This window comes from Artibeus jamaicensis, unplaced genomic scaffold, assembly GCF_021234435.1.
Source record: "Artibeus jamaicensis isolate MK-2021 breed Jamaican fruit bat unplaced genomic scaffold, CSHL_Jam_final contig_519, whole genome shotgun sequence".
NCBI lineage: Eukaryota > Metazoa > Chordata > Mammalia > Chiroptera > Phyllostomidae > Artibeus > Artibeus jamaicensis.
In genome coordinates, this window is record NW_026521871.1 from 17,621,266 (window position 1) to 17,642,482 (window position 21,217).

At 40.1% G+C, this 21,217-nt stretch overlaps 2 protein-coding genes across 6 annotated transcripts in view; one reads left to right on the forward strand and one right to left on the reverse strand.

Annotated features, from left to right (window-relative positions):
- The window catches only part of FANCD2 (FA complementation group D2), a 113,433-nt gene that overhangs the window by 18,652 nt on the left and 73,564 nt on the right, over positions 1–21,217 (forward strand). For 2 of the 5 annotated variants that reach the window (XM_053669467.1, XM_053669472.1), the window contains exon 1: positions 19,723–19,937. The exons of 1 other annotated variant lie outside the window; for it this stretch is intronic. The gene's annotated coding sequence lies outside the window, so the exon portion shown is untranslated. Of the gene's footprint in view, positions 1–19,722; positions 19,938–21,217 lie in introns of those variants that run through there. 2 more of the 5 variants (XM_053669471.1, XM_053669470.1) reach the window with 2 other exon arrangements.
- Positions 1,754–19,691, reverse strand: EMC3 (ER membrane protein complex subunit 3). Its single transcript, XM_037134741.2, has 8 exons — positions 19,353–19,691; positions 11,397–11,454; positions 10,975–11,068; positions 9,453–9,557; positions 8,720–8,801; positions 6,904–6,983; positions 5,424–5,506; positions 1,754–1,984 (listed from the first exon to the last, which is right to left on the reverse strand). Exons 1-8 carry the CDS (start codon positions 19,505–19,507, stop codon positions 1,856–1,858), a joined length of 786 nt encoding a protein of 261 aa, XP_036990636.1. The 5' UTR covers positions 19,508–19,691; the 3' UTR covers positions 1,754–1,855.

Consider the following 21,217-nt stretch of genomic DNA (forward strand, 5'->3'; position numbering starts at 1 on the left):
ATCCAGTCACCAGTCATTTACTGCATTCTGCCCCAACCTTGATCTTTCCATATGTACACCACTCCCGCTACCCAGGGGTGCAATGAACTGTGGACATTTTAATCTGTGGGCCTTTGCTGGTTCTGTCCCCTTTGCTTGGGATGCTCTTCTGCACTGAACTTTCAAGGTCCTGGTCAAACATTCGCTCTCCCGTGAACCCTTGATCCTTTCATATTTTGTTTAAGCAGCTACTTTACTTTAATTCCCCAACAGTTAAAAAAAATATTTTATCTATTTATTTTCAGAAAGAGGAGGAAGGAGAAAGAGAGGGAGAGAAACATCAATGTGTGGTTGCCTCTTGCATGTCCCCAACTGGGGACCCAGTCCACAACCCAGGCATGTGCCCTGTCTGGGAATTGAACCAACCACCCTGTGGTTCACAGACTGGCACTCAATCCACTGAGCCAGGACTAAGAAGCTATTTTAAATATCTGTGTTTCTTACCTTGGGTCTATGGGTCACTATGAATAGGCTCTGGGGGGGGGGGTCTACCAATGAACCTGGGGTTACCTCAGAAATCTGTGTGTGTCCACATGCATTACATGCATGGAGGAGAGGGTCAGAGCTTTCATTAGATTCTCAAAGAGGTTCTGTAACCCAAAGATTAAGGACTGCCCATTTCTTATGTGTCTCATGAGTCCATCGAGGACAAGGATCCCTTTTTCACCTGAGACTCTCCAGTACTGCCCCACAATTGACACTCCTAACTGCTGTCACACGGGGTTAATGACCTACAGAAACATTTTTCCAGGCAAAGAAAACAGGATGGTTTAATTTGTAGAGTCAAGAGTTGTTTGTTCTTGATTACAGCATTCAACATGCAAATTACATTCCAGTCTTAGTACTGAAATGGCACCCGGCCACTTCACTGGGAGTTAATCTAGACAGAATGATTCCTGGGCAACCCTTAACTACGCCTGCCCTCAATCGCCCTCTTTCCCTTTGTACAGTGACACAGAAACTCTCTCTTATGCAGAATAACTGGGAAATACGGTCTTTGATTCAACCAAGAAGCCATATAGGGTACAGCACCATCGATTTATCAATGGACTTGATTCTGAACTCCGGATCAAGACCTCACGTTATTTAACCTGTCTTCAATGATCCCGAAGGCACTTGAGAATCCGGCAGTGTCTCACCGTCACTGATTTTCACAGGACAGTATTATGAGATACCGCATTTTGCTAAGTCTGTCCTAGCCCTGGGTATTCACTCTGAAAAAAGTTTATTTGCATAAGGTTCTGACCCCTTTGCTCTTTGTTATTCTGTAGGCTCAAAATGAACAACACAGGGAGTTTCACTTTTTGCTCATCCACAGTTCTTAAATTTTTGTAATGAAAATGTATTATTTATGTAAAGAAAGTTATAAAAACACTAACAAAAAATAACAGGTAAAATACAGGGTGTTTGGATCCCAAGAAAACAGGAGTCTACTGTGGTTAGAAGTCAGGCTGACTACACATAATAATTAAGTATAATTGACAACACCTTTTCCAAAGACTGTATTTTTTTTTTGCTAAGTTTTATATATTATCACTAGCTTGAGTTTTTCCCCTTTTCTCTGAATTTCATTACTAGAATCACCAGATGGAAAATTTAGAACATTTTAAAAATAGCTCTTTCCGGGTAAGTCACCCAGCACATATTCCTCCAGTTTCAAACATAAAGGGGAACCGGCTCAGACAAGAATGATCCTTGCTGCACACCCGCCAGCTCATGCATCCTCCTTTTTATTCCATGAGGCTCCTGCTCCAATGAAAGTTACAAGGTTAAGCGCTACTCCGAGTTCCTGACACTGCTAATTCTGGCTTGGTCTTCAGAAAATAGAGGTCTGTAATTCCTTTTTGAACATGCCTTCGAAGTGGAGGTCTTTGGCCATGAGTTCCTCTTCCACATCATCCAGGGCCCACTGATGATCTGTCAGCTCCAAGGCTTCCCACTCTGTCTGCAAAGGAAAGAACACCAGGGCAGGGAGAGATGGGGGCAGAAGGGCTGTTTCTAAGAGCAGTGCTGACCTTTCACGAGCACCTACTCTGGGCCAGGAGCTGGGTTAGGCTACTTACATGTATAAACTCATCCGGTCCTATGAGGTAGGTGCTGACATCACCCCATCCACCCCCAATCTCAATTTATAGACAAGGAGACTAGAAGTAAGAAAAGTAAAATATTTGTTCAAAGTCACTGGAGCTAGTGACTGGTTACATTTCTCAAATCGTCTGTTAATGCTGAATACTTTGCCTTTAATTAGTAGGCTTTAAAAATATGCTGTATGAAATTCAACATGCAATACAAATGTTAGTTCATGGTTGTGTTCTTAAAAAAAAACACCTGTATTTCACATGGCATAAAATTCACCCTTTTAACATTCAGTGCTTTTTTTAGCATATTCACAAAGATGTGAAAGCACCACCACTGTCTAATGCCAGAATCCTTTCACCACCAGAAAAAGAAACCCCACATCCAACAGCAGACACGTCCTCATCCCTCTCCCACAACCACTTTACTTTTTACATGTTTGGATTCATCTACTCTGGACACAGTACCGTGGCCTTGTGTTACTGGTCTTCAAGGTTCCTCCCTGTTGTAGCATGATTCAATGCTCACCCCTTTTCATGGCTCAATATTCCACTGCACACACCCCACTCTCCAGGCACTGTACCCATGTACCAAAACGCTCCATTTTGTTTTTCTGTACATCAGATGATGGACATCTGGTCTGCTTATTTTTTTTTTTTGACAATTATGACTAGCACTCTGAACATTCTTATATAAGTTTTTGTGTGGACATATATTTTCAATTCTCTTGGGTATTTATCTAAGCATGACATTGCTGGGTCATATTGTAATTATTTGTAACTTTTTGAAAAAAGGCTAACAACTGCTTTCTCAAAGTGGCTTCACCATTACCACCATACATGAGGGTTCCGATTTCTGCACATCCTTGTCAACACTCGTTATTGTACATCTTTTTCATTATTACTGTCTGAGGAGTGGGAAGTGGTATCTCATTGAGGTTTTGATGTGCATCTCCCTGATGGCTAATGATGCTGAGCACCTTCTCATGAGATTATTGGGTAGCTGTATATCTTATTGGGAAAAATGTTTATTCAAAACATTCTCCCTTTTTTGGTAAAGATTTTATTTATTTATCTTTAGAGGGGAAGGGAAGGAGAGAGGGAGAGAAACATCAATCTATGGTTGCCTCTCGTGTGTTCCCTGCTGGGAACTGGCCTGCAACCCAGGCATGTGCCCTGACTAGGAATCAAACCACAATCCTCTGGTTCACAGGCCAGCGCTCAATCCACTGAGCTACACCAGCCAGGGCACATTCTCCCATTCTTTAACAAACTGCCCATTCTTTAATTGAGTTTTCTCTTACTGCTGAGTTCTAAGAGTTTTCTGATAGCTTTTTATTTTGAATACTAGGCCCTTATCTAATACATAATTTGCAAACATTTTTTCCAATTCTGTGGGTTGTTTTTTCACTTTCTTAATGGTGTCTTTTGAAGTACAAAATAGTTTCCATTTTGACAAAGTCCCATTTATCTATTTTTTCCTTTTGTTGCTTGTACTTTTAATGTGATATATGATAAGTCAGTGCCTAATCTAAGGTCATAAACATTTGCATCTATGTTTTCTTCTAAGAGTTTTATAGTTTAGCTCTTATATTTAGGTCTTGGACCCATTTACATTTTATATTAGAAAATTTTTTATTGTGGTAAAAAGTATATATATAATTTGCCACTTTTAACCACTTTAAGTATACAATTCAGTGGCATTAATTACATTCACAATGTTGTGAGATCACCACTATTTACTTCTAAAATTTTTAATCCCCTAAAACCCAAACTCTGTGCCCAGTGTTAAGACTATTCTTTTCCCCACTCAACTGTTTTGGCACCATTGTCAAAAGTCAATTGATATGGGCTAATTTCTGAACGCTCAATTCCGTTCCATTGATCTGTATGTCCATTCCTATGGTAACTGCACTGTTTTGACTACTGTATCTCTGAAGTAGGATTTAAAAACCAGAATTCTGAATCTTCTAACTTTATTCTTATTCAACATTGTTTGGGCTACTGTAGGTCCCTTTCATTTCCACATGAATGTCAGGATTAGCCTGTCAATACTTGCAAGAAAGGTAGGTAGAATCCTGATAGGTTTTACAATGACTTCGAGGACCAATTTTGGGAGTATTGCCATCTCGACAATATTAAGTTTTCTAATCATTCATTCAGGCATTCTTTAATTTCTTCAGCAATGTTTGTCATTTTCAGTGTACAAGTCTTGTGTTTCTTTTGTTAAGTTTATTCCTTAGTGTTTTATTCTTTTCAATATTATTGTAAAAGGAACTGTTTTCTTAATTTCAGTGTCAGATTCTCTATTAACAGTGTATAGAAATACAAGTGATTTTTGTATTTTGGCCTCACATACTAAAACCCTGCTGAATTTGATTACTAGCTCTAATAGATCTTTTTGGAGGGAGGGATTTTGTAGATATACAAGACTACGTCATCTACAAAGATAGCTTTATTTCTTCCTTTGTAATCTGAATGCCTTTTACTTCTTTTTTACTAAACTTCCTAGCTAGAACCTCCAGTACAATGTTGAATAGTAGTGGCAAGAGTGGACATCCTTGTCTTTTTATTGATTGATTTATTTTAGAGACAGAGAGAGAGGAAGAAAACACTGATTTGTCATTCACTTATATATACATTCATTGGCTGATTACTTTATGTGCCCTGACCAGGGGATCGAACCCACGACCTTAGTGTACCAGAAAGACACTCTAACCAACTGAGCATCCGGCCAGGGCTGGATGTCCTTGTCTTGTTCCTGATCTTAGATGAAAAACTTGCAGTATTGAGTGTGATTTAAGTTGTGGGTTTTTCATACATGACTTTCAGCAAGATGAGTAAATTCCCTTCTATTTCTAGTTTCTTATGAAGAAAAATTACTGAGATTTCACTGTATAAAAATTATATCTGCATTTTATAAGATACAAAATCATTTCATTAACAGGCTCTATTATTGATTTTTTTAAAATGTAATTTATATTGATGTCTACAGGGTCCTAAAAAGTTAAAAAATATTCCAAATGTTTACCTGGTGCCTCTGAGTGGACTACTTTTACAGCTTCACTTACAGTGTAGATTAAATTTGGTGAGCATTTAAAAACCCATGAAAGTACCAAGAATCTTCAATTTCCTTAACAGATGATTCACTCAGGAAAAAGGGACATATAAACTAAAATACATTTTTGCTAAATTTAAGTGTAAATAATGGAACAATACACACTACACTCACTTCAGGGAACTCATCTTTAAAGTGATTCTAGTAAACACCTTTTGGAACTTCAGCGAAGCTGGAAGAAGTGAATGTACCTTGAAAGCTTTGTTGGTGTCTGCAGGCATGGCCATAGCTGCTCCTGTCATCTGCTCCTGCATCATCCGTGACTGGTCAGCGGCTGCAGGGTGAGACGTACCTACATGAGTGCCAAGGCTCAGCAGTACTCCCGGGGAGGAAGAGTTCCTACATAGAACTTGCAGATGCTCAGTAGTGAGTTACAGAATCATGTGACAGATTCACTGACTGGCTCTACCTCACACTGGCTACGTGACCCTGAAAAAGCCACTTTACCTCTCCTGAAAAATGGGGATGAAAACGCAGAAGAGAGATAACTAAAGGAAGCACTAAACTTCAAACTGAAACAATAACAACAGCCACTGGTTACTGAACAAGTGCTAATGCCAAGTGTTTCACTAAGTGCTTTATATATTCTACCTAATCCACACCTAACAACAAACCCTGAAGTTAACGATCAAAGTTCCTATGTTACAACAGAGGATTACAGTGGTTAAGTGACTTAGCTTGAGATCCCAGCCATTGAGTAAGACAGCCACGGCAGGTACTGGCAAGAACTCTACCAGGGGTGTCCAACATGCAGCCAGGATGGCTGTGAAAGTGGCCCAACACAAAGTCGTAAGTTTACTCAAAACATTATGAGATTTTTGTGATAACACATCACGATATATTTAACATGTGGCCCGAGACAACTCTTCTTCTTCCAGTGTGGTGCAGAGATGCCAAAAGGTTGGACACCTCTGCATGAACTGACTGATCAAACCAGGCCCTTCTTTCAGCTTCAGGTTTACAGGCTCACACTGCCAGTGCCGCATCCCTACTTGTAGGTATCAGACTTCGGGGCACTATATCTTGTCCCTGCTATTGCCACGTAGAATTAAGACCTTCAGTCTGATCCTGGAATTTTTATTTGTTTATTTTAGAGTGAGGGGAAGGGAGGGAAAAAGAGAGGGAGAGAAATATCAATGTGTGGTTGCCTCTCATGCACCCCCAACTGGGGGCCTAGCTGGCAACCCAGGCATGTGCCCTCACTGTGAATTGAACAGGCGATCCTTGGTTTACAGGCTGGCACTCAATCCACTGAGCCATACCAGCCAAGGTTGACCCTGGAATTTTTTAAGACTGTTTCAAAATACCTGAGATACTTAAAAATAAGTTTAAAGAATAAAGCATTGTATTTGATTATGCTAACAGCGCAGTCCACGTGATTTTTCTGACTATGGTATGGATGATTCATCTACCATAGTATTTGTTTATTATCCTCACCAGACGATTTTTTTCATTGCTTTTAGAGATAGAGAAAGGGAGAGAGAGAGAAACACTGATTTGAGAAAGAAGCATCGATGGTTGCCCCCCATACATGCCCAGACCAGGGAATGCATGTGCCCAAACCTACAACCTTTTGGTTACAGGACAATGCTCCAATCAACTGAGCTACACCAGCCAGTCCAGAGTATTTGCTTATTAAACCTGACCATTATCTTGGTAATCTTTGCTTACCATTATCTTGGCCCAAAATCAGAGAGTAAATGCTCCGAAGCCCAAATACATTGAGGAAGTACCAGGATGCAGAACTCACCCTAAAGCAAAAGTGAAACAATGTAGGTAGTTATGTCAGAATTATTGTAGTTCATGCTTTTCTAAAACCCAAAGTTGTCCAGAATATGTAAAGAAATTACCTGGGGTAAGCTATATTCATTTAAAGCACAACCAAAAATGAAATACAAGTTGTGAAGGCAGTCTTACAAGTATAGCTTACTGTGGGCAAACTGTTAGGTAATAAATTCTGCCTTCAGTAGCAGGAACTGAATCCACATCTGGTATGCTTCCATTTAATCAGGGAATGTAAGTTTCGCTCACTTTTCCTTTCTAGATAACGGGTTTTCAAACCATTTATTTTTAATAAAAGCAACACACCTGTTATAAATAACAAGTGAAACAGTACAGAAGTACATCAAATAAAAGTTCTGAATCCCACTCTCTAGAGGAAATCACAAGTGTCAGTTGGTTTCATATTGAAGGAAAGGATTAGTCAGGAAACACTTGCAATACCAAAGACCGCAGCTACTGGGAAGGCCATTCCAAGTTTGGAACTTTATCACCAAACCTTTCCTAGCGTAGATTTCCCACTCTGCCCTCACAAAATAAATATGCTTGGATATAATAAGACCTAAAAGGCAAATGAGAAATGATACAGAGACAGAAAGAATCCACACCTCGTTCCAATACTTGAGTCACACAACAGCAGGAACCTATTCTGGTTACTCCTCTGGCTTGCAGGTTAAGTATCAACCTATCTCTACATAATGCCATAGATCTAAATCTAGCAGGAAATTCGTTGTATACCCATCTTCAAGTCTCCTGTGTCCACACAAGCATGTCAGTCAGAAAAAATTAAGTTTTCCTCGCACATAAAGTTTTTGCTTAGCTCAAACGTGTCTGGAAGGTCAAGACGATACTCATAAAACTATAGGTTTTCTCTAGTGAAATTGTGCACAGCTAAAAGTCTCCCGGCACCTGGACTGCCCTGCCCCTCCCATACAACCAGAGACTGCTTTGCTCACTTCAGGGAAGTTACCACTGGTGACCCTACTGCTCATTCTCCTCCTCCTCCTCCTCCTCTTGTCTAGCTTCATTTTTAATGCCAGTCTCTGGGAAGCCATAGACAACACAGTCTGGAGAGACCATATGAAGAAGTAGTACTGGGTTCTAGATGCTATAGCAGTATTCTAAGAACTTTTCAGATTTTGGGTTTTATTATTCTGCTATAAAAAAATAGAGTCGTAAATAAAACATGAGTGCTGGATTTGGACAGACTTTGTTGTCTTAAATCTCAATTTCTCTACTTATTTCACAATATGTGAAATACTGACTATGAGGATAAAAATAATATATGAAAAACACCTAGCACAGTGACTGGTACCAATTAAAAGAATTAATGTTATTACTAACAGTAATGTATTTTGGAAAAAAATAATATAAACATCCACTCCCATAACCTCCAAGGCTACTACTAAAAAGTTTGCCCGGCCAAAGTTCCTGGGTTTATCTTTTAACTTTTTGGCTGTGAATACATCTACCCTTGCACTCCGAAGATCCAAGCATCTAGAGAAAAGAGGCCTACACATTCTGGTCTTTCACTAAGACTCATATAAAAGTTGCCATAATGAACTCACGTCATTTTGAGTGGCGTTTCAATGAGAAAAACTCCAAAAACCTATTCCTGTGAAATATGCAAATTGGAAATCCTATTCTTTAAGAAATACCAGTTTTAGAGTTTGACTTGTGTTTTTATTTTATAAAAGAAAGTTCTTACCAGGACGCATCCAGTGTGAGGAGTTCGATTCCTTGCTGTAGCATAGGCTTAAAACGGAGGGTCAGTGGAAATGGGACCTTGGCTGGCAAAGAAAGAAAAAGTTCACAATTACTCCTGGCTTCTTTATTTTTAGAAGAGTTTAGCTGTGAATGTAGATATTATTTCCCTGAAGAGGTGGGAACTCTGTATCATACAGCTTGTTAAAAAATTTCTTCTGAAGAAGTCAGTCAAATGGTGCACTTCCATGAACGCCAGCTGAGCTGTGGCTGAAGAAGCGGGACACAAACTGAGCTGTGACCTAAAGCCCCAAAAGAAGCTTGCACTAGTCTGCTGAACCTAAAGTGGAATATATACAAACAGACAACTGCATTACCGGGAAACCCAATTTATTCAAATCAAATCAAAACAACTTATAAACAACAGACAAAGGACCAACACTTAAAAAATGAAGTCAAAACAGAAACAGGCTTCCCTTTATCCTACTCAACTAGAATATGAAATTACCACTTGTTTGAATATCTGTTAGTAAAAAGGCACCAACATTCTGAACTTACAGTTTGCAATAAGAGCCAAAAGGCATAGCATATTTTGGTTTTTTGTTATTCAAAGGATGTTACCAGTTTCCACTACAAAACACAGAACCCATGATGTTAGTACTTTGATTTCTTTGAATAGGGAGAAGGGAAAGGAGCATAGATGAAATAAACCTCGAATCTTGTTGGTGGGAACTTACTTGTGACGAAGCCTGAGAATGTCATGTTGATCCATCCACCGATAAGAATCATGGGGAGAACGTTTGTTACGTTGCCTTTCATCATGTCTGTGAGCATAGTGGGATCTAAGATGGAAACACAAGAGACCGCCACATTTTACCACTGTTGGCAGAGACTTCCCCCTGATTTTCTGTAAATTTTAAATTTATTTGATAATTAAAGTAATATCAGTTCATTGTAAAAACTTAAATGACATGCAAACAGGATATAGATAGTTCCTCTGAGCCCACTCTCTAAACACTTGAAACTGTTGAAGATTCTTCCATCTTTTTATTTACACACACACACAGTAGTTTCTCTCTCTATATGCAATAGAGGGATACTATGCTTACTGTCCTGCTTCTTAATTTTAAAAAATTAATATACCGTGAATGCTATTTCCACTTTGGTATAATATCTCTCATTATTTTTAACGTCTGCTTAGGAATTTACAATGTGGTCAGTCATCATGATTGGGTAGAACTATAGATTGTTTCCAATTTCTTTTCTCCAATAAACAAAGCTGCCAACAGCTACCTTGTACATAAGTCTGCATGTTTTAGTGAGTGTTTCTGTAAGAGAACCTCAAACACTTTCTAGGGTCAGGGTTTTGAACTCTGAAAACTGGACCGATACTGTCAGATTGTCCTTCGATAACAGTGAGAGGGCTTTAACTGCCCATGAGCTTGGCAGTAGCAGCTTTGGTCAAACTTTTTAACTTTTGCCAATTTAATGAGATGAAAAAAACATCTGGTTTTAATTTGTGTTTCATCGATTTTAGTGAAGTCAAGTATCTTTTCATACATTTATTGGTCTTTTGTTCCTTGTAGGTTTTCTAAAAGACTTATTAGAAATTCTAGTACCTCCTGTCTGGGTTTAAAAGAACTGGTTATTTCACCTAAAGAAATGGGTACTAAAATGAGGGGACAGTCAATACAGAACAGTAAATTTTATGTTGCTTTAAAGATGCTGTATTTTTCACATGACTGTAATCCATGGAAGTGATAAATCTGTTAGAGCAAAAATTGTAGGGAGGGTCAAGAAATCACGTCTGACAAAGAAACAGCTGCTCTGGGGAAGGAGTGCGAGATCCCCTCATTCACGCAGAAGCTGGGCGGCCACCTGGCAGCAACAGCAGCAGGCACCGGTGGCAGGCCCAGCTCTTCCCGCAGTGCTCCACACAGCCTGCATCCCGAGGAGCAGAAAGGGGGAGAGACCCAGAGAAAAATGGCTCCAGCCTCCTTAATCCCTCAGCTGAGAGCTCTTTTTTAAATCCACTTTATATACTGGGGTTCCCAATATATAATCTTCTTTCAGAAGATTTATTTGCAAAAGAGAACTTGACTTCCCTAAACCCCTGTACTAGATGATACCTAAGCTCTCTTAGATTATATCTTCTACAACTTGTTCTTCTACAATTCAAATGATATCCTCCTAGTCCCTCTCATTCCCCCACTCGCGTTAAAAATCTTCCTTAAAGATGAAAGAAGGAAATAAACATACCAGTCATAGGAGAAGGAGGCACTACCTTCCTTTTAGTCTTTTTGAAAAATCCATCTTCCGGGTTGTTGAAGTAATATTTTCGTGTCAGGAAAGACTAATAGAAAAGAAGAGCTTTTTAAATCTCAAAACTGTGGCATTGCAGATTGTCAAATTATTCCTCAGGGGTTTAGTCAGAGGCCCTTGGAATATGCTGTTACACTGAGCTGACAGCCTACTTGGCACCTGAGCTGACACTTTAGCTGAGTCACATTTAAAAGCAATTTCCTAAGAAGGGCGAGGTCACAGTGACAGCAAACACCACCAGGCCACAGCTTAATTCCTAACTTGCCAACCTTCAGTTTTCCCCAAAGAGTCCCTTATAAAACACTCAGATAGCTACTGTCCTGAACAGTGAATCGTGAGGCTTTTAATAAAAGATGTACCTGTTTGGGAATGTATTTTCCATTTTCCCTGAGGACTCTGCTTCGAATTAGGACTTGACTGAAAAATACAAACAAGACAATGAGATTTTAAAAAGTGAAACACTAGAAGAAAATGAGAGAATAAAGTAGAAGACCTATTTAAAACACAAGAGAGGGCCTATTTGGCAACAGTCCTGCGTGGAAACTTTTCACACTACAAGTATCCTTAAAAACAATCTGACATATTTAACACCCAAATCAGGTTTTCAAAAGAGCATTTTTCAGAAGTGTCTGTATTTCTGAACAAAGATTTTTGAGAGAGGCACATTTGGAACACTTGGCTTTTTCTCCCTTTATGAGCTAAGAGGGCGCTTTCTCTGAATGAAAAGAGTAGCAATCGAGTGCTGCTCAGATGATTTGGGTGCAGGAGCAGGGAGGAAGGGTGAGAACTGAAGAACTAACTTTTTAAGCCTTGTAGAGAAATAATCCCAGGACTTAACAGGACTGATATCTGACAGATAACGAGTAGAAAGTCCACCGAGTATTCAGACTGTTAGTAAGTTCCAATAAACATTTATTAAATTAATAAATATAATATTTGGTGATATTTGAACATAATCGATCATTAAAGATAATAGAGTGCAATCCTACAAGTGGGTGGCACTAAGATACAAACAGCTAATAGAACAGTGATCAAAATACCAATTGTTTCTAGGTTTTCAAAAGTCGTTTCATAGGGGAAAAAGCCTCCTTAGGTTAATGGAAATCCTTGAAAACTGGGGGGGCGGGGGGGATTGTAGATAGAAATGAATACAAGAAAACTATGATCGGTTTAATCTCTACTTTTTGGTATAACCTGCCTTCTCCAAGCAGTCAGCCAGTACCCCTAGGGTCCCCTTGTCTCCTAATGCACGTTCTAGCTTTCTCCATATTCTGGGAATTCTCTGGTGCCCCCTCCTTCACTGAATTTTACCCTATTATGACTTAACACCTTCTTCAAGCTCCACCTTTTTCATGAAACTCTTCCCCATGCCTGGTGCTCTCCTGGAATTCTCTGTGGGCCCCTTCCCCCCACCCCTTGCTGTACTATGCAGCTGACTGCTCCACAGACAGGCTTACAGAGCTGACATGCAATGTGTTGTTCCCCGGGCGCTGATCTGAAGCTACTCCAGGTGTGGCCTATGTACCAATGCTGGTCTGTGATGAGGAAGTACAGACACTGAGCACAAGGGTTTAGAAATGTTTACAGTAATTTGACACTGTCACAACATCCAAATATATGGTCTCATATTTTATAAAAGCATCAGTCTAGATACATTGGAAATATAAAACTAAAAAAAATGGTCCTTCACCACAAGCAGTTTAAGTAGCATTGGGTCTAGAATAATGGGTACAAATTTAAGCCCTGGAGTTGGACAGATATGTTCAAATCCTGCATCTGTCATGTACTAGCTATATAATCTTGGGTGAGATTCCTTATGCCTCCATTCATATTCTGTACAATAACATATTTATCTTCATTGAACAAATACTTCTTGAGCTTCTGAGTGCCATGTATCTGTTAGGTGATATAAACAAATGATCAAAAAGCGAGTATTTCCTGAAGGTTAAAATCTACTTGGGGAGAAAGACATTAATCAAATAACCACAGGAATAAATGTGAAATTCACCTGTTACGTCCTACAAGGGAGAGATGGATGGTATGATGGGAATGCATAACAGGAATATTTGACTGACTCTGAGAAGGCAAGGTCTCGGAAAAAGCTTTTCTGAGCATGAATGATCAAGTTGGAATCTTAAGGATAAGCAGAGATTACCTTACGACACTTACGGCAAAGTGCTGGAGGGAACAGCATAGGCAAAAGCCCTGAGGTTGTAATAAGCACTATGTCTCTGAGGACTGACCTGAGTAAAGGCCATTTGGCTGGACGAAAGACAACTTTTTTGGCAAGACAGAAAATGTGGTGAAAATGAGGCTTGAGAAGTAAGCAAGAACCAGTCTATACAAGGCCACATGGGACCCCATGTATTGTCTTTTTAATTGTGGCAAAATACACATAACGAAGTTTACCATGGTAACCATTTCTAAGCACACACTTCAGTACTGTTAAGCATGTTCGTATTTTTGTAAAACAACTCCAGAACCTTTTCATCTTGCAGTACTGAAACTCTACACCCCCTGAACACTAACTCCCTTTTCTCCCTCTCCCTGCTGCCTCAAAACTACTGTTCTACTTTGAGTTTCATTGAATTTGACTACTTTAGATACCTCACATTAAGTGGAATTGTAGTTATTATCTTTTTGTACCTGGTTTATCTCACTTAGCACAATGTCCTTAAGGCTTATCAACGTTATAGCATGTGACTATAGGATTCGCTGCCTTTTTAAGGGTCCCACTGTATTTTAATCTTTATCTCCAGAGCAAAGGGGAAGGAAAGGGAATCCCTATCGCTGGAAATGTAAATTGGTACAGCCATTATGGAAAATGATATAGAGCTTCCTCAAAAACTTAAAACTAGAACTAACATATGACCCAGCAATTCCACCTCTGGGCACATACCTGGAGGAAACTAAATCACTCCCATATCCACTGCGCTTTACTCACAACAGCCAAACATGGTAACAACTAAGAGTCCACCAGCAGATGAATGGGTCAGGATGATGTGAAATATATACAAATATTTATAAATATATATAAATGTAAGTATATATAAAATATATATAAAATGGACTATTATTCAGCCATGAGAAAGAAGAAAATTTTGCCAGTTACAATAACAGGGATGACTCTACAGGGCATTATGCTAAATGAAATTAGCCAAATACAAACAATGAATCTAAAAGAAAAAAAGGTCGAACTCATAGAAACAGAAAGAGGAGGGGGGAGCGGAGTATAAGGGAACTAAATGGTAATGGAAAAAATACAATAAAAATATTTTTTAAAAAAGTAGACTGCGAACTACACGATCACAGTTTGATTCCCAGTCAGGGCACATGCTTGGGTTGCAGGCTGGTTCCCTACAGGGGATGCACGAAAGGCAACCATACATTGATGTTTCTGTCCCTCTCTCCTTCCCCCCTTCCCCTCTAAAGATAAATAAATAAAATCTTAAAAAAAAAAAAAAAAAAGTAGGGAAACTGTTAAAAAAAAAAAGTAAATTGGTGGTTACTGGGGGCAGGAGGAGGTGTCGCGAAGCTGGCCAAAGCGTACGAGCCTGTAGTTAGATGAATAAGCTCTGTGGATTTAACACACCGCAGGATAGCTGTTGTTAATAAAACTGTGTGGTCTACTTGAAACTTGCTGAGAGTAGACATTAAGTATTCTCACTGCCAAAAAAAGGGAAAAAGATAACTATATGAGGTGATGTACGTGTAATCATCTGGATTGTGGTAATCAACTAACACAGTATACACATCAAGTCATCACATTATATACTTCATTTAGCTGTAAAATGGACTGAAATTATGATACAGGCTACAACATGGACATACCTTAAAAACATTATGGTAAGTGAAATGAGCCAGACACAGAGGATTGTCTGATTCCACTTACGTGAAGTACCTAGAATAGTCAAATCCATAGAAAGAGAAACTGGAATTAGTTCAGAATTAGAATTTGTGGTTACCAGTGCAAAAAGAGAATGGGGAATTATTTAATAGGTTCAGAGTTTCTGTTTAGGATGGTGACAATATTGCGGAAGTAGATGATGGTAACAGATGCACAACAATGTGAATGTATTTAATACCATGGAATTTTATGCTTACAAATAGTTAATGGGCCCTGGCTGGTGTGGCTCAGTGGACTGAGTACTGGCTAGTGAACTGAAAGGTTGCTGGTTCAATTCCCTGTGAGGGCACATGCCTGGGTTTCGGGCCAAGTCCCCAGTTGGGGGTGTGCAAGAGGCAACTGATTGATGTTCCTCTCCCTCTTTCTCCCTTCCTTACCCTTTCTCTAAAAATAAACAAATAAATAAATGCTAAAATTTTTTTTAAAAGTCAATAGTACATTTTATGTTATGTATATTTTACCATAATTTTTAAGAGACCAAGAGGGAAATACTAAAAGATTTTAAGCTGAGTTTTTCCATATATATTATCTCACTTAAAGTAATTACCACTGTATTTGGCACAGCCTAAACATAGGATCAATGGTCTCTATTCTCCTTTTGCATGTTTTACCACTTGGACTGTAACTTCTGAGAGTAGAGCCTTGACTTCATCTTATTTTATACCCCGTAGCATACAGTGCAGTGCAAGGTACATGGTAGGTGATCAATAAAAATTTGTACATAACCCAGGACTTCTGCAGGCACTGTGACCAACAGAAATTCAGCTAGATTTCCTATATGCTACTGAGGAATTTTGTAGAATTGGGATTGAGAATTGTTACTCTGAGGCATTTGACCCCTGAATCAAGCAAGCTTAAATTATCCTGTATGTTATGAACACTTGGTTTCCTAAACTGAGACCCACAGATACATTCTCCAAGATCTACAAATTCTACGAAAAATTTTTAAACTTTCACTTTCATTCCATTACTAAAAAATGGGCAAAGGACCTGAACAGATACTTCTCCCAGGAGGACATACAGAGGGTCCAGAGACATACGAAAGGATGTTCAGCATCACTAGCCATCAGAGAGATACAATTAAAACCACATGAGATACCAACTCACATTGATCAGAATGGCCATCATAAAAAAAAAAAATCAACAAACAAGCCCTGGCTGGTGTAGCTCAGTGGATTGAGTGCGGGCCTGTGACCCACACAATTGAGGTTCGATTCCCAGTCAGGGCACATGCCTGGGTTGCAGGCCGGTTCCCTGTAGGCCAGTTCCCAGCAGGGGATGAAAAGGCAACCATACACTGATGTTTCTCTCCTTCTCTCCTTTCCTTCCTCTCTAAAAATAAATAAATAAAATCTTAAAAAAAAATCAACAAACAACAAGTGCTGGTGAGGTTGTAGAGAAAAGGGAACCCTACTGCGCTGTTGGTGGGAATGCAGACTGGTGCAGCCACTGTGGAAAACAGTATGGAATTTCCTCAGAAAACAAAAAATGGAACTGCCTTTTGACCCAGCAATTCCACTGCTGGGACTATACCCTAAGAATCCTAACACACCAATTCAAAACAACCTATGCACCCCAATGTTCATAGCAGCACAATTTACAATAGCCAAGTGCTGGAAGCAACGTTAGGTGCCCATCAGTAAATGAGTGGATCAAAAACTATGGTGCATTTACATGATAGAATATTACACAGCAGAAGGAAAGAAGGAGCTCCTACCCTTTGAAACAGCATGGATGGATCTGGAGAGCATTATGCTAAGTGAAATAAGCCAGGCAGTGAAAGACAAATACCATATGATCTCACCTATAAGTGAAACCTAATCAGCAAAACAAACAAGCAAGCAAAATATAACCAGAACTCTGGCTGGTATGGCTCAGTGGATTCAGCACCACAGGGCTGCTGGTTCCATTCCCTGTCAGGGTACATGCCTGGGTTGCAGGCTGGGTCCCTGGTGGGGTGTGCTTTAGAGGCAACCATACATTGATGTTTCTCTTCCTCTCTTTCTCCTTCCCTTCCACTCTTTCTAAAAATACATAAAATATTAAAAATATATATAACCATAGACATTGAAATTAAGAACTGACAGTAACCAGAGGGGAGGTGAGAGGGGATAATGGGGGAGCAAGGGAGGAGGGTTGTCAGGAACATGTGTAAAGGACACATGGACAAAGCCAAAGGGAGGTAGGATCAATGGCTGGGGTGGTGGGGAATGGTGGGGGGAAAGTAGAGACAATTGTACTTGGACAATTAAAAAAAAGAGAAAAAAAATAAATGAATAAATAAAAATAAGTCTTCATCCTGATAGGGGTGGCTCAGTTGTTTGGGTATCCTCCCACAAACCGAAAGGTTGCTGGTTCAATTCCCGATCAGGGAACATGCCTGGGTTCATACCCTGGTCAGGACGTGTACAAGACACAACTGATTGGTATTTCTCTCTCACATTGATGTTTCTCTTCCTCTCTTTCTCCCTCCCTTCCCCTCTTGCTAAAAATAATAAAATCTTTAAAATAAGTAAATAAAAGTCAGTCCTTATACTGGTTATAAAAACAAAGCTTCTGTTTACATTGGCAATTTGCAACTGAAAGACATATTCTTAAAATAAAACTTTAGTTTTTAAAGTTAGTATTTCTCAAACTAGAGTTCTATATTCTTGAAGATCTGGATTTTTTTTTTCCTTTCCAAAGAGTCAGTATATTCTTCAAGCTTGAAAACTACTTTTTATATACATTATATCTCAAATATAGTCTATTATATTTTACTTATGTATTTTTCAGTTTGGGTTTAATGCATTTTAGAAAAACTTAAGTTTTGAAGCAGCAAAAGCTTAATTTAAGAAACCAGATGTCCCATTTTGAGATCATTCAGGTAACTGGAAACATATACTGTATTTAGAGGTAAGTTTTACAACTAAAATACATCTTTTGCCTTGGACTTTAGCCAGTTCAGAATCATGCTATCAGCATTCTGCTCAAGTTCAAATGATGATCTTGTGGGCTACAGTCACACCATGTCAGAGCTGGCACAATCCAATGACTTCACTTAAGGGATGGAGTGATTATGACCAGAAATGTTGAGTTTTCTTTAAAGTGGTGGTTCTTCATGTAGGTGGTACTGCCCTCTAGAGGGTCTTATGGAAATCTGTGGAACTTTTTTGAGTGTCAAATGATGGGGTGGAGAGAAAGAGTACACAACTAAGTATCCCTCAGTGCTGGGGGTAGACCCACAACACTTTTCTGTGGCATCAGTTTCAGAACTGATCAGAACCTACCTCCTATAGATAAACTTAAGAAGTCAGTTCACCACAGAAAGGAAGGCTATAGAAAGATGTAAAGTGGAGAGAAAAAACTCTCCACTTAAAAACTCAGTATTTTCCTATAGCTCAACTCTTCTACTTATATAAGAAATCTTGAAATGACAAGCAAATGTAAAACTAGTATTACTTGCCACAAATAGAAAGTAACTGCTTAAATAAATACAATAAAAACAAAACAAAATCATTAAATTTTAACTAGATACCATTGTCTATAGGAAGTTCTGAGCCTGAGGCTTCCCTTTTTGTTAAAAAGGGAGATTAATGCTCTGGCTGGTGTAGCTCAGTGGATTGAGTGCAGGCCTGCAAACCACAGGGTTGCTGGTTCGATTCCCAGTCAGGGCACATGCCTGGGTTGTGGGCCAGGCCCCCAGTAGGGGATGTGCAAGACACAACCACACAGTGATGTTTCTCTCCCTCTCTCCTTCCTTTCCCCTCTTTCTAAAAGTAAATAAATAAAATATTAAAAAAATAAATGCTAGGGAAGTGTTAAAAACATAATAACATTTACTGAGGTGATCTCTGAAAATAATCAGAACGACTGATTGAAAATGTTTATTATTTTAATATGAAGGGAGCACACGTCTAGACACCACCTTAAAATCATCTCAACTTATCTCTCTTTACAGATAAACACTGTAATGAAGCACATGAGAAAGCTATCTCCAAATCAGTAGGGGAAATAATTACAACTCTTCACACTTTATGGCAGTTTTATGTTTGCCAAGCATTGGTCACTTGGTATCTCAGCTGACCACCACTGTAGTTTGGTAAAAGTAGTATAACCACATCCACCGTATCTACAGTTCATAGATAATCCCACCCAGGGTTGACAGCTTGCCTAACAATATTAACAACAACATTTTTTGAGCACTTAACTCGTCCCAGCTAAAGGTTTTATACACATCATCTAAAATTTAATCCCTACCCCTGCTCTATGAGGCATATCCAGTTATTATCTCAATTTGACAGATGATGAAAGGAAACACAGGTAACTCCGCCTAGGTCACCCAGGCTGTGGGAAAGCGGTAAATTGTCCGCACTTTCTTGCCCAAGGTCACCGAGGAGTGAGGTCGCCAGATCCAGGGGGTGCTGACCTGTCGGAGACTTGTTCCTGGGTGAGTTTCTTGTCGCTCTGCAGCAGGATGGACACGTAGTGGCGAATCATGCCGACGAAGAAGGTGATGATTACGATGGGCAGGACCACCCAGAGGCGGATGTTGGAGTCGAGCAGCAGCTCAGGCCCCGCCATCTTCACAGAGCGCCAGTTCCTGGCCAGGTGTAGCTGGGTTTCGTTCCCCCGGGGCCCTGAGCTGCCCCTTAAACTCGTTTCAGAGTCCTCTCAAACCTTCAGCCCGGCTGGCCTGGGAACCTACCGCAGACCCAGCCCCGGCGCACCGCTCCAAGCTGGACTGCCCGGCCGCCCACTTCCGGCGCGGAAGTTTGAAGTCGCGGCGCGGTTCGGTGACGTCTGGGTGGCGTTGGACTGGACGGGCGAGAAGTATACTTTGGGAGGTGACGGTTCATTGGCGGGGCGAGTGGGTGCGCGTTTGTTGTGTGTTGTGGCTCCGCTCTCCTGCGACCTGGCTTGTAGACCTGGTCCTTGCTGGGCCTTTCCGTACGCGGTTCCGCTCCTTGAACGTTAACGTCTTCATACGTCCTATCGTGGGATAGACCCTCAGGTATCCCCCAGCGTCGTTAAAATGGCGAAATGAGAAGGGCTGTTATCCTCAACCCCTACCCAGATGGCCTTAGGCCAGGCAGCGGGTCCCGTCTTCCGGTCTTTTAAGCTTCTCTGTAAACCAGAAGGTAGAAGATGGTTTAAGGGCATGCTTTTCAGTCAGTGGGCTCTGACTTCGCGTTTCCGCCTGTAAAATGGCTGACAGTGGTTATAGCTATTAAACGAGGCAATGAATGGAGAAAACGCTTAGCGTGGTGCCTGATGTTACCATGGTGCATGGTAAATGTTAACTCTTACTGGTAGCCGTATTATAATCAAGAGAAAGTATAGGTGATAGTTAAGAGGGCGGATTCTGTAGCCAGATTGCCTGAGTTAGAATCTCAGGTCTTTCATTGATTGTGATAATAATGTACCTACCTTAAAAATAGTGAGGAATAACTGAAGTAAAAACAATTCTTGTTAGCTATTAGTATTTACCTGCCTGCCAGCCATTCTCATTTGGCAAATATTCTCAGAATTTTTTTATGCCAGATATTGTGCTGGGCACAGGGATACTGAGATAAATGAGGCTGGGTTCCTGTCAAAGAGCCCCGCTGTCTTAGTGTGGAGTCTGTAGAGCTCCTAGATAGGCTCAGTGGAGTGGGGAAGCTAGAGTAGCAAACTTCCTTGGGGATAGGAACATTTTTCAAGGAGAATGACATTTGAGTCTTTAAGGATGAGTAGTAGTTTCAAGGCAGATAAGAATATTTGGGGTGAAAAGAACACTTTATGCAAAAGCACTAAGACCAAGAAGGTTCTGGTTTACAAGATAGGCCAGAAGGCCCTGTGGTTCAGGCACTCCCTGCCTCTGCAGTCTCATTTGTAACTACAAACTTTTTCCTGTTTCAGTGTTGAGTTTTTCTTTGCCTGGACCTATTGTCTCATACCTCTTCTATTGGTTAATTCCTATTTCAACACCCAGGCCCCTGCTCAAAATTATTTTCCCAAAGAGATTATCCCTGAGAAATCGTCTCAGATTTTCTCATCACTCCCACCCCAACGAGACTAAATTTACTTGTAAGCCCTCCCAGCACCCTGTGCTTTTCTTTTGTAGCGTGTAACTGTACAGTCAGGAGTCGATTAATCACAGGGATACATTCTGAGAAATGTGTTGTTAGGCAACTTCATCACTGTACAAACATAGAGTGTACTTACACAAACTTAGGTGGTATAGCCTCTTGCTTCTAGGCTACAAGCCTGTATAGCACGTTACTGTACAACACAAAAGATTAAATAAGCACA